The sequence below is a fragment of the Anser anser genome (assembly GCF_964211835.1).
Source record: "Anser anser genome assembly, chromosome: 5".
Taxonomy (NCBI): domain Eukaryota; kingdom Metazoa; phylum Chordata; class Aves; order Anseriformes; family Anatidae; genus Anser; species Anser anser.
The window spans coordinates 32,167,952-32,181,263 of NC_139725.1; the positions used below are offsets into that span (position 1 = coordinate 32,167,952).

At 34.5% G+C, this 13,312-nt stretch overlaps 1 protein-coding gene across 8 annotated transcripts in view; it reads left to right on the forward strand.

Annotated features, from left to right (window-relative positions):
* Positions 1 to 13,312, forward strand: part of TTBK2 (tau tubulin kinase 2) — a 91,475-nt gene that overhangs the window by 54,393 nt on the left and 23,770 nt on the right. For all 8 annotated transcript variants that reach the window (XR_014584843.1, XM_083837536.1, XM_083837532.1 and 5 more), the window contains 6 exons: positions 429 to 521; positions 1,556 to 1,681; positions 3,387 to 3,544; positions 6,735 to 6,951; positions 8,301 to 8,512; positions 9,090 to 9,693. Coding sequence is in view for 7 of the 8 variants with exons in the window: in XM_083837536.1 (XP_083693662.1) it covers positions 429 to 521; positions 1,556 to 1,681; positions 3,387 to 3,544; positions 6,735 to 6,951; positions 8,301 to 8,512; positions 9,090 to 9,693 (1,410 nt within the window). In the remaining variant the exon portion in view is untranslated. The remainder of the gene's footprint in view (positions 1 to 428; positions 522 to 1,555; positions 1,682 to 3,386; positions 3,545 to 6,734; positions 6,952 to 8,300; positions 8,513 to 9,089; positions 9,694 to 13,312) is intronic.

Consider the following 13,312-nt stretch of genomic DNA (forward strand, 5'->3'; position numbering starts at 1 on the left):
ATATAATTTACAGTAGTTGAGAGTAAAAATGTTCTTGTTGTAGAAATAAGAGTGATTTTAAGAGTTACCTTTGTTCAGTAGCATTGCAAGTTAATAAATTAAAAGGTGTAATTACTGAGTTTTGTAAAATACATCATCTCTGCTACATCTTCTTAATATCAAACAGCTCTTCCAGTATAGAGATTGGCAAGGTTATTTTAACACACTTCAACTTTTGTTTTGTTTCTCTGTATCTTTTATGGAAATTTATTTGTCTTTCATACTTGAAATAGGTGCCTGATTTAATTATAAGAATTTGTTTTACAGTGTTGATTATATTAATTTTCATATATAGTAATGTAAGTATCCACAGCAGTGAAGCATCTATCTTCACTTTTGTCTTATAGATATTTGTAAGCTACATTAGAATAATATTTTTTTTCCCACAGGAAATGGGCCGGCATGATGACCTCTGGTCCCTGTTTTACATGTTGGTGGAGTTTGTGGTTGGGCAACTGCCTTGGCGAAAAATAAAAGATAAGGTAAACGTGGAAGTAAAACCAAACAGCACAAGGAATATTTACTTCTGAACTGCAAGGAATATTTACTTCTGAACTGCAAGCAAATGCTATGATAAAGATTCCACTAAGAATCACTGGTTCATTAATTTTAACATTACATTTTCTGGTGTTTTCTTTTTTTCTATTTTTTTCTATTACTTATCATTCCTAATGTCAAGGTATAAAATGCAATCAAGTTTTATGAACTGTTTTAGTGGAAAAGCATATTGTTCTTCTGGTTTGAAAACGTTTTAAAAGGCAAAAGTAAGTGTATATGTACCGCTTACTTTGTAGGTCTGTTTTCACTTGAGTGTTTTTTGAGTTCAGCTATGGGACACTGAACATTTCTTATCTATTTTAATTATTTGTGAAATGGACATTTCTTATTTGCTGGTGAACAAAAGTTAATCAGTCAATGTGCGGTAGTGCTTTTAGGCACGTATCATAGGTGAGGTATAATAAGAAAACAGTATCTAATTAGCCTATTATTATTACTTCTTTCAGCTTCTTTTGAAATTATACTAAAACAAGGTTACTTGTGGTTTATGCATTAATAGATGACAATGTGGTGTGTAGGTTGCTTCTCTTTTTTCGATTTTGATGTACTCATCTTACACAAAGCAAGATTTCCTAATCTTTCACAATGTACTGTGATGACCAAATATACACCAAAAAGTGACTGGACTTCAGATCTTTTAATCTTTAAAACATGCTCTTTAGAAGGGTTGGAGTGTCTAATGATAGTCTTTGGTATCAGACAGCATTCAAACACAGAAGGAAAGTAAATGGCTTTTCATATTCAATTTGAAGTTGATATTTTTGCTTATGTACTGACAGCAATGATAGAATCTCTTATCTTGCTATGTGATGAAGAACTGCCTTCCTCAGTACTGTTCAGTGCAATATACGTACCCGTCTTTCTGGTCAGTATTGTGTTGAATGGCTCTAGGACGCAATGTGAATATGCTGTAGCACAGAATGAAGGTGCTAATATTTGTTGTGTTATTTGCTCCTAGGAGCAAGTGGGCTCCATTAAAGAGAGGTATGAGCACAGACTTATGTTGAAACATCTTCCTCAAGAATTCAACGTCTTTCTGGACCACATTTCTAATTTAGATTACTTTACAAAACCTGATTACCAGGTAAATATTTTTTACAATTTTGTATCTCAGATTTTAAATAGCAGATTTGTATGCTGTTTTGTCTTCGATTTCCTTTGATTTCTTTGTGTAGTCTTGATAGTGATTATGGATTGTTCCACCACAACGTTATTTTAATGACCCTCTAGTACCATGGAAATTTTACAATTCAAAGATGTCATTTTTTTCCCCTTTTGGGAACAGTAAGGTTTCTAAAAATTATTGTCAGTTGTTTTTCAGGCAATAATCTGTTAGGATTGGGTGCTATGCTGGTATTATTCTAGGCTCCATTAAGTGCTCCTTCAGTTACGTTGACGAGATTGTTTTCTCAGTGATAGTCAGGCAGTTTTCCAAAATCTTGAGCTCAGCACCTGCAATATATACAGCTGGAGCACAACATGCAACCAAGCTGTTTTTTTTTCATGCTGAAGTATTGCCTACAGAGATCACTAGAAAACTATATAGTGATTTTTCTTTTTAGAAGAGAGTATTGCCTGCTGAAATGGACAGCCTCAGTTCAGTGATAAAGTGGTGGGTGCTGAGAGGACACACTGTAGAATATGTGCTTTTATTCACTGAGGGTTGACTCGTGTTTTAACAAAAAATAAACCTCAAAATGTTACTCTGGTCTATGTAAGTATCTAAAAAGCAGCATTTGTGTTTGCGTCATAGCAGAAATTATAGGAAAGATTTAAAGAAGAATGATCTCAAAAATTACTTCAGAGAGAGTGCTGAAGGTGTAAAGGAAGAGTAAGGGAGAATGGGACAGAGAGAATTATGGCTTTGTGCAGTTCAGTAGGGTTTTAGAACTAAGATAGATAGCGTTTTGAGGGTTCTTGAAAGTAAGGATAAAATGGATACGATCATTTTGTGTAAGAAAAATGATCTAAACTTCCTATCATTTAAAGTTGCTGAAAGATATGTGTTTTTAAAGAAAGCCAGAGAGACAAATTTGCAGCAGCATTCATTGGAAGAAAGAATGAAAACCAGTTTTATCTTTTAGGAAAAAAAAAAAAGTGAAAAAAAAAGTATGAATTTTTGAAATGTTATGAAGACATGATGTGATAAAGACACAGCCTTCCCACCAATTAATGGAACAAGTTTTTCCAGAGCAAGAGGAATATAGATAAAATTTCTTTCTTTCTCGTGGACACAAGTTGGTCTAGATGATTTTTCATAGCATAAAATATGAGTGTAAAGCTTCCTGTCTGAAATTCCTGTGGGACAGATGTCAGCATTAGATAACGTAAATTATACATGGTTCTAAATGACATAAATATATAAATTAATGAATCAGTATCGTTCCATATACTCCTGATTTATTTCCTTGTTTTTAGTGGTGTTACCGAATATATTCTTTCATTCTTCTGTGTTGTAGAGTCATTGGATGCTACTCTACAGCAACTTAGTCATGTTTGTGTGTGTGTGTTTCTGTCTTTTTTGTCTTTTTTCTGCTGGAAACACAGGGTTTATTTGTTTGCTTGTTTGTTTAAAAAAACAACCAACAACACAAGTTAGCATATCTTGTCTTTGAAATATTGGAAAATGAGAAAGGATAAACATAAACTACTGTGTCCTTTTCTTAGAAAATTGTTGTCAGTTGAAATCATGAAGAATAGGTGTGCTAAGTTATTACTGGAAGGTATTTCTAAATTACTTGTTCTCAGTGACAAAAATGAAGCTTATTAACTTTTTCCTTCATTTTTAGCTTCTCATGTCTGTGTTTGACAACAGCATGAAAACATTTGGGGTTATTGAAAGTGACCCTTTTGACTGGGAGAAGAGTGGAACTGATGGCTCTCTGACAACAACAACAACTTCAACCACGCCTCAGTTACACACGCGTCTTACTCCAGCTGCAATTGGGTATGTATGCAAATTGTCTGTGGTCACTTAAAAAGCAGTCACAGAGCACCACAGGAAAATTATCTCAGTAATTTATTTATTTGTTATTTATTTATTTATTTATTTATTTATTCTGTTGGATGCTGAATAAATAGAGGATTGGGCACATTTGAAGAATCTCCATTTTTCGGGTTCCTGTTTATACTATCCTGAAATATCAGCACTGTGGTTTGAAATTTAGAGCATAAAAAATGGTAGCTCAGGAAATTGTATGTAAATTTGATAGTCAATTCTTTGCTAAATCATATTTTCTAAAATTAAATGATGCATACAAAGTTTAACTGTGTGGGAACCCGTTGTCTTCTGCAAGCCTTGAATGGGCTATTACCTGCAATTTCCTTGTAACTTTGAAAAATGAGTGGATCGTTACAGGAAATTTTGAAATAGATTTTCCAAATGTATGTTTTTCATATAACATTTAATGTGGTCTTTGAGACCTGTGATTAAGTAAGTTGGATGAGATATAATGCTTAATAAAACCCAAACTTATCTCGGGGGATTGGAGAATGTAACAGTTGTTTATGGATGAGGAGGAAGAGTTTGTGCCTGTTTTAGGCATTGAGTAGATCAATGTTTTATCTAAGACTCACAGAGCTCGTGGTGAGGGAGTTTTGACAGCATGGTGAGGCTGAGAAATGCCAGAATTTTGTGTAGAATGTATTGAATCCACAGTATTTCAAGGTGATTTTAAATATATTTTAAAGGGGTTTGAAATAAATGTCAGCTAAGACATTAATATGTTGTTATACAGGTATATGGTGTGCCCTGTTGAACATGCTGAAGTTGACGGGAATTTTGTGTATGATTCAGTCCCATTATCACACTAAGCAGCACACTAGAGTTACTAATAGTCTTGGCTGTGGTTAACAGTTTTGGTTACCATCAAGGAAATTGGCCTCCTGACCATTTACTTTTCAAGAATAACATTGCCTCATTTTCAGATACTGAGCTAACCCTCAGCCCTATTTAATCTGAAGTCACTGGGACTGTGTTGTTTTGTTTTTTTATTAAGAGTTTTGTGTTCTTTTTGTGTTTTTACTTTCTGAATATGAAAAACTTTTACTTATTCCAAACATGTTCTTATGTGTCTTCTTCTCAGTGTTTGGATGATTACATGAAAAGAACTAAAAAGCTTTGCAAATAGTGCATTTGTAAATATTCTATAAGCAACAATATTCAAAGAGGCTAAAATTAATAGCTATGTAATAGTTGAAGAAAGTCAATTTTTCTCATTTAGATGCCAAGATCGTATAAGAGGAAAAACAGAATCCTGGAAAAAACAAAAACAACAAAAAACAACACTAAAACCAACCCACAATAGAATTCTATAGATTCAATCTCTAATTTACTGTTTTAGGAGTCCAACTTTTAGATTTTCCTTCATAAGCTAATAGTGGTCCGGGCAGCTTAGAACGGTATTAAAGAAAGTAGGGCACTTTCTGCTTCAGCTGTGTGATTCTGTCAGCAGTGAAGAAGCAGAATCTCTGAGAGTAGATCTTGGAGACTAATTAAGGGAATGTAAACCTCAAATATTACTGTAAACCAGCAGCCTTCTAGCATAGACATTCATTTCTTAAATGCTTTATTAACTAAAAAGCTTTTTGAGTTTATGTTTAAAATCTTCTTAAAAATCATTAAGTTCTATTAATGACTTTTGATGAACAGGAATAATTTTAATCGTTTGAGTTGCATCATCTTCAAATGCACACCTGTTGCTTGTAAAATCAGCTCAGATTTCTCTTCTTCCCTGCAATATTACGCCATTAATGAGATAATGTCCCCTTAATCCTACACAGATTAAAATGGTATAATTTTAGAAATAGATACCTTTTATGATGTGTGACACCAGAAACAATATTTTAGGCATTCATTGGATAATTTATTTATTTTTATTATCTTAGCCTTGAGATTTGGAATTTTTTAATATGAATAATCTGAAATTAATACTGGTGGAAAGGAAATGATTATCATTGAGTCTGAAATGAGACAAAAATTGTATCAATAGCCTTCTAGTAAAAAGGTGAATTTTTCATACCTTTATATTCTATTAAACAAAGTTATTCAAGTTAAATAAACAAACACATGGATTTGCACTAGATGTGCAATCTCTCTTTATGTTTTTTTGTAAATGTGCACTTATAAAAAGTTATTTGAATAGAATCATTAGAACCCACAGAGTATTGTCTGGGCTATGGCTAAAATTGTACTAGTTTGAGAGGGAATATATTACTTTCATACATATGAAGTATGTGTGTGTGTAGGATATTTTCAGACTTTACTACTATCTTTATTTTTATTTGAACAGTCGTGAGTTTGTCAAACTGTGTTTAAACTTTCAATCCAATCCAAAGGTAGCTGTCCTTTTAATAAAAAGAGAAACTGCAGGAAACAAGTAGAAAGATCAGACTATAGTAAATAGCATTTGCTAACACTTGTTTTTCCTCAGGACTAGTCGTTGAAGTCAGGTAGTATAGTTTCTGAAGTGATAACACTGATTAATCACATTTTATATACTATCATCCATTCACTGTATTTCTGTACAGTATAATAAGTAAGACATCACAACTCTGTAAAACAGCCCAGGATATTTATCAATCAAAGAGCCTTTTTGATTTCAGGAGTACAACCTATATGAAGGTCTGTATAGTCCATTCCTATTCCAGAAAATATCAAGAGGAGAAAATTATTTCCAGTTACTATAATTTGTTATATGCGGATACTAAGTGATTGATTAATTTCATTCTAAAAAATACAAACATTTCCAACTGAACAGTGTTTATTGAGAGTTTTCATCCAACAATGGAAGAAAACAGTATTTATCCAGTGCTTCATAATAGTTAGATATGATCTCTAACAAATTTACTCCAGAAATTGCTTTGAAAACATTCAGGAAGTAGTCTTAAAGTTATTATTTGTTGGTTTTTTCCTTTTGTTGTGTGCCTAAATTAAAGAAACAGAAATTGTGAAACCTCAGAATTAGCTTTTTTATATTGAATAAATTACAAGATTTAGTTTTCTACAGAAGCATGCTTTTGCTTGTAATTTATTTTTTACCTTCTATTTTAATAGGATAGAAAATCATTTAAATGAGCACATTAGAATCTCAAAATTTTCACCTTTCCAATGTTTTTTTTTCTTACTACTTCTGTAGAATTGCCAATGCCACTCCTATCCCAGGAGACTTGCTGCGAGAAAACACAGATGAAGTGTTCCCTGATGAACAGCTTAGTGATGGAGAGAATGGTATTCCGGTTGGTGTCTCACCAGAGAAAATACCAGGGTCCCCTGGCCATCAACGTCCTCAGGAAAAAGATGTTTGGGAAGAAATGGATGCAAACAGAAACAAAATAAAACTGGGGATTTGTAAGGTATTTACAAATCTGTATTGTGAAGATCTTCTTCAGTTTCCTGTCCTCATGATGCACATAAGATGTAATTAATAATGCAGTTATGCTAGTATGAATTAAATCTAAGAAAACTTATCTAAGAAAACAAGATTTGTGGCAGATTTATGGTCATTATATTCATGTTCTTTAGACATGATCTCAATTTTTGCTCTCTGAGTGAAACCAAAGCAGATTTTTTGCGTTTTGCATGTGTAAAAATTAGATACAGAATATACAAAAAACAGTTTAATGTTATTCTTCAATTGACAAATTAAGATTAAGTGTTATTAGTAGTATCCATTTAATTCATATGGTGTTTTTGTCTCCATAAGATATGATACCTTCCTACTGATCCAAAGAGATTCATGGCCTAATCTTTTGGAGAGAATGTTGCTTAAGTTTGAAAAGTGATCCTTTGAGAAGTGGTTCCTGTCTCTCTTGTTCACGATCACAGCATTTCATATTTGCAGACACAATCACTACACTTCACATTCAGAGAATGTAGTCCTTTTTCTTGATTATAAAAATATTTTGAATAGCTAAAGAGGGATGTGTTACTGAAACGTTCTTTAGATAGCTGTCTAGTTTTAAGGCTGTTATTTCCTGTTTGCTAGAAAAAATGCACTGTGTGAGAGACTAAGACACTGGTGCCAATTTTCAAAAGTGATTAACTTGTTAACTTTTTATTTTATTTTATTTTTACCAAAGAGGGAGAAAGCAGATTACTCTGGTTTAAACAAATACAATTTTTATTAGTTGCACCTGCTGAAACTAAAGATGATCATGATTTCCTAGCTCTGGATTGTGCTAGTTACTATACAAGATATTACGTAGTTGGAAAAAAAGTAATTCTAAGTCACAAAAATATATAGTAGATTTAGTGTTTAACAGTGTTATATGTTCCAGAGGATCACAAAGCCAGCTTGGAAACTAACATTTCTGTAGTAAGAGCTCTTGGCTCCAATGCAGACTGATGATGCTACTAAGTGACTGGTTTCAGACTACTATTGAGGAAAATTTTTGAGATGGGCATGAAAAAATCAGTGTATATTTAAGCACAGTACTGAGTTTTTGAGACTCCTGTTCTCAGACCTACACAGAGCTACTATATTGCTAGTAGTATGTTACTAGGCACTTTTTATCTTTTGTAGGTATGTGCTGAAGGACATACCTAAACTACCTTAAACATGACATAGACTTAAGGAACTTTCCAAATACAAATTGGCTTATCAGTGGATAAAAACCTGGATGGTATTCACCATACAATACTGTGTCTTCCTCTGTTTTGCAATTCCTAGTGAGTTAACATTTTTACTTTACTTTCTGCACAGGCTGCCACAGAGGAAGAAAACAGCCATGGACCAGTGAATGGAATGCTTAATGCGCCAAGTCTCGGTTCTCCAATTCGTGTCCGCTCAGAGACTACCCAGCTAGACAGAGATGTCCCATTAGTTCGAAAGTTACGTTCAATTCACAGCTTTGAACTGGAGAAGCGTCTGACGCTGGAGTCAAAGCCAGACACTGATAAATTTCTTGAGACCTGGTAAAGAAATTATTTCTATTTTATTTTTATGCTTGGATCTTTTCAGAATATGTAGTTAAGATAGTATCATCTTTCCACTATTACTGTATCTATTAACAGTACTGTGTGAAAACCAAAACCGGAGTTGCTGAGCTGTGCTTATGCAAGCTACAGCAAACAGTATTCAGTATGTTCGTAGTATTGCTCAGTTAATGGATTTTGCCACTAGGCTTCTGCTTTATTTAAGAAAAAAAAATAGTGCTAGTCTACAGCTAAAGTCAGATTTATACTCTGGATATTTTTTTTATTTCAGGCCCTAATGGTATAATGCTGGTGTTTTTTACGTTTTTCTTTATTGGGATAGTCTTGACAGTCAGTAGAACTGAAAATAAGTGTGACAACTGAAAATAGTGTGTACAACTAAATAAGAATGATGACATCAGGTACTCAATAGAGCTAACATGCAACTACTTTATATGAGATGAGAAGGACAGCTTACAAGAAATTTTTATATAAATCTAGTTTTCCTCTACTGAAGATAATCAAATGTAGCTTACATCATTCTTAACTAACTCAGATATTAATTTATTTTCTTAAGTTTGGAGAAGATGCAGAAAGGCTTGAATGCTGCGGCAGAGACTGCGGTTGCTGCTGTTCCTCCTCTTTCTCAGAAAACACCCAATCCTGCTCCTGTGACTGCACGCATGGACCATGTTTGGCACTATGATGAAGAATATCTTCCAGATGCTTCAAAGCCTGTGTCAGCTAGTTCTCCAGAACAGGCTGATGGTGTTGTTAGCAGTGGATTTGTAGCTGTCAACTTAAGCTCCTGCAGGCAGGAGGTTGATTCTAAAGAGTGGGTGATAATAGATAAGGAACGGGACTTGCAGGATTTCAGGACAAATGAAGCTTTAGGGCACAAAACAACTGGAAGTCCCTCAGATGAAGAGCCAGAGGTACTACAAGTTCTAGAGGATTCTCCTCCTGAAGAGCAGCCCAGACAGGGTGGTTGGGCAGGAAACAGTGTCCATGCCAAGAACCAAACCTCAGGGGTGGAGTTTGTTCTAGCCATGGAGTGTCATCCTGCCGCTTCCGAACAGCTTACAGATAAATTGGAACTTCTGACCGGAGCTGCTGGACAGCTTCTTGCAGCCACCCCTACAAGTCCTATGGAAGCTCAAGCAGAAGGAGCGCTCACTCCGGTAAGAGAAACAGTCACTGTTTTATTAAATCTCTCTTTATGCAAAATTATATATGAGAAGATAGTAACATTTTATGAAAGTTACAGCCGACTCAGTAGAAAAAGAAAATTCTCACCGGCTACTCGCTGATTGTAAGGTACGGAATATCTGCTATGGTGAAAATAAGCTAGTCAATGTAATTAACTATAGCTGTACAATAAAACTTCAAATGCACTTATGTTCTCATGGAAAATGCAAGATGGTATATTTCACCCAAGATTATATTTTGATATTATACATTGTGAATTTACTAGCTTACCGATTCATTTTGTGTTTTTCAAACTACAGAACGGTGTTGAACAGCAAGATCTTTGAGACTTATTTCAAAATATCAGTTGCACGAGTTTTTGATGTGTTAGAAACTTGTGAAGATGAAAATTTAATTTAAATTGCTCATTTGTTTTCAAAGGTTCAATTTCTATATTTTAATATTAGTTTTAGTAAAACAGACCAGAAGGAGCAACATTTAATCCTGTACAAAATACATATTATCAGATGCTTGTCATTAAAAGCCAGCTTGCAATTTTGCATATAAATGTAGTATCCCACTGTATACAAACTTGGCTCACTTTGGGGAAATGGCTACCTTACTTAAAACTGAAAGTAGAGGTGATGGAAGTATCACGTACTACAGTGCGATTAATGTGCAATAAGGTTATCTGGAAAGGTAGCAAATTCTGTGCAGAAAGAAAATACAAATTCTTTGGCTGATTTATAAATTGGAAACAGATTGTGTCTATCCAGTGTCTATTCTGACCGTGACTGCAGTTCGTGGTAGTCTTTCATCTACTTCATTAGCCCTTGAATTAAAGCCAAACAAAGCCCAGCAGGATATTTTGGGTGTCTTTTGTTGATGGTATTCCACTTCACAGAAAAGCTGGTTAAATATTCCTTGAGGTTGGTACTGGAACCTAGCTGTTCTTACAGGTGAGCGTCCTAGTCACTTTATAGGGAGACATTCACATATATGTGGCTTCCCGTAGTAGTTCTCTCTATTCCAGAATCCTGGTGACCTTAGGAAGCTGTTTCAGAGAGTCCTTTTTCTTCTTCCTCAAAGTGTTTATCCACACGAAACTGTTCTTTGAATGTGATCCTTGATCACGGCCTTTGAGATGACTGAAAGATTGTCTGCCAGCAGTTTTGTTTCCAGCAGAGCTTTGCCTAAACAATCAGATTCTTGTAGTTGTCAAGTATTTATAGGTAAGTTGCAAATGATAGCTGAACTCTCTAAAATATCATCTGCTCAAGAAGTGAGACAAAGTGAAAGATCATGGTCTCCTCAAAGATCTCTACATAACGTACATCTGTTTAGAGGTAGCATGAAAGGCCATTAAAACCAGGCAGGATAGACTTCCCTAATCTTCAAAATATTTGTCATGTGAGGTTTGAAAGTTGCTATGGATTTTTTTTAAACAGTTTTGTTGTTGAACTAGTCTTATCTTTATTATATATTAGAAATCCATCTGACATCCCCTACAGAAGTAAATTAAAGTATATTAAAGAAGGTAGTTCATGCTAAATTTCATGTTGATGCTGTATTTTTTCTGTAATAGCATCAATTTTTTTTTCTTTACTACATACAAAAATGTCCACCATTAATCTCTTGGGGCTCAGAGAGGCTGTGCTCTGCCTGCTGGTTGGTTTTATTAGCACTCCTGATGTACAACAACTGCTGCCAAAGCCATAATATTTAGAGAAGAGAGTCTCCTTTGAATAGATACAAAGATAACTTTGACAGATACCACCAACCCTCAATAAAGCCTGATAGGCCCAGAAAAATTTATACTTCTAATACTGTATGATTTGGTTCTTCAGATGCTTCTTAACCACAGAACAGTTAGATCAGACTGGGGAGCAGAGTTAAAGTTACTCGATACTAGTGTGAAATGGCTAAGATGGTATGATTCCTGTAATAAAATTGCTTGGAAAGACTTTGCATAAATTGAATAGTGAAGTTAATCATAGAATCATAGAATCATTCAGGTTGGGAAACACCTCTAAGATCATTTAGCCTTTAGCCTAGTACTGACTAGTCCAGCAGTAAACCATGCTAGTAAGTTCTGCGTCTGCATGTTTCTTGGAGACCTCCAGGGGTGGTGACTCAACCACTTCCCTGGGCAGCCTATTGCAGTGCTGCACAATCCTTTCAGTAAAGAAATTTCTCCTAACATCCAACCTAAACCTCCCTTGGTGCAACTCAATGTCATAAGTGTTTACAAAACTGTAACAACCTTAACTACAATCAAATGGTTTTGTTCTTTAGTAGTATTATCTAGGTAGTACCTTCCTGACAAACGATACAAATAATGAGCAAAGGGTTGCATTTCACTTTTCTGCTGATTTTAATTATATTGCATCTGTTACTAAGAGCAAGCCTGGATCCAAGAGTGTAAGTTTGGGACCATACATCAAATGACATAAGTGTTGCTAAAAGGGTTTAAAAGTAGATATTGAATAGTATCTTGAATAGTAGCTTTATTTAATTTCTGAACAGTTTACTCATTTCCAATGGCTTGCAACTGTAGGACATGTCAGCATTCATAGTTATCATGCTTATGAATATACCTCCCATATGCGTTTCTAGTGACCTGCTACGTTATCACTTAGTAGAAAGTAAAAATGAATTATTATGAAGTAGAAAGTAAAATGAATTATGTTCTTGAAGCTTATTGGGAGAATCTGAGAATTCTGATAGGTTTGTTAAATATGTAAACAATTAATTTAATGTTACAAAACATGAATGAATAAAATAATTTTCCTGTTGTAAATACTTTTTAACTTTTATTCTTCCTTTTACGGGAACAAGGCCTTATTGCTCACTAAGTAGTAGCAAGGATGTTTCTGTATGAGAAATTGAAGGTTCATATACTCACCCCTAATCTTATTTTCTCCTGAAGGAAAGAAATTACTGGTCTTCAGTTCTTCCATTTGTAGATAAATGTTCTTCTTGAAATCATGTGTGTATGTGGATTTCCTGTAATTGATGATAACATTTCTTACGTGTTTCAAACACCATCAGCACCCCTAAGGATATAAGGTTGTAGTAGTTCAGGAAGGAAACCTGAACTCAAAAAAAAGAGGAAAACATGTAAGTTATTGGATTGGTGATGAGTAAGTTTTAAGCTTAAAAATTTACAGCAATTTGTGCTATCTTCTATGAAAAAGTCTGCTTGTAAGAGAACTAATTTTCATGTTATCAATCATGGTTTTCCAGTCGTAATAACAGATTCTGTGTACTACAACCAGATTATCCAGCACATACCAGTTTGATCTGGCTCAGCCATGGGCTCCTGGTCACATTTCTGTTGAATTACTCAGAGGATGTTAGCTTGTATATGCTGACTATATGCTTTCATGTTGGCTTTATGTAGACTTCGGCTGCAGAAGAACAGACAGTACTTGATTTGCTGTAACATCTTCTGGAGTGAAGTTAATTTGACAAAAGGATTTGAACTGATCTAGACTGTTCAGGAATTTATATTGGGGCAGCACTTTGCATCATAGTGCTCTTTTTTTTTTTCTTTCTTGATCTGATTCTAAGAGCCTAGTGCTGGACTTGCTGTGTTGTTGAACTATGGCC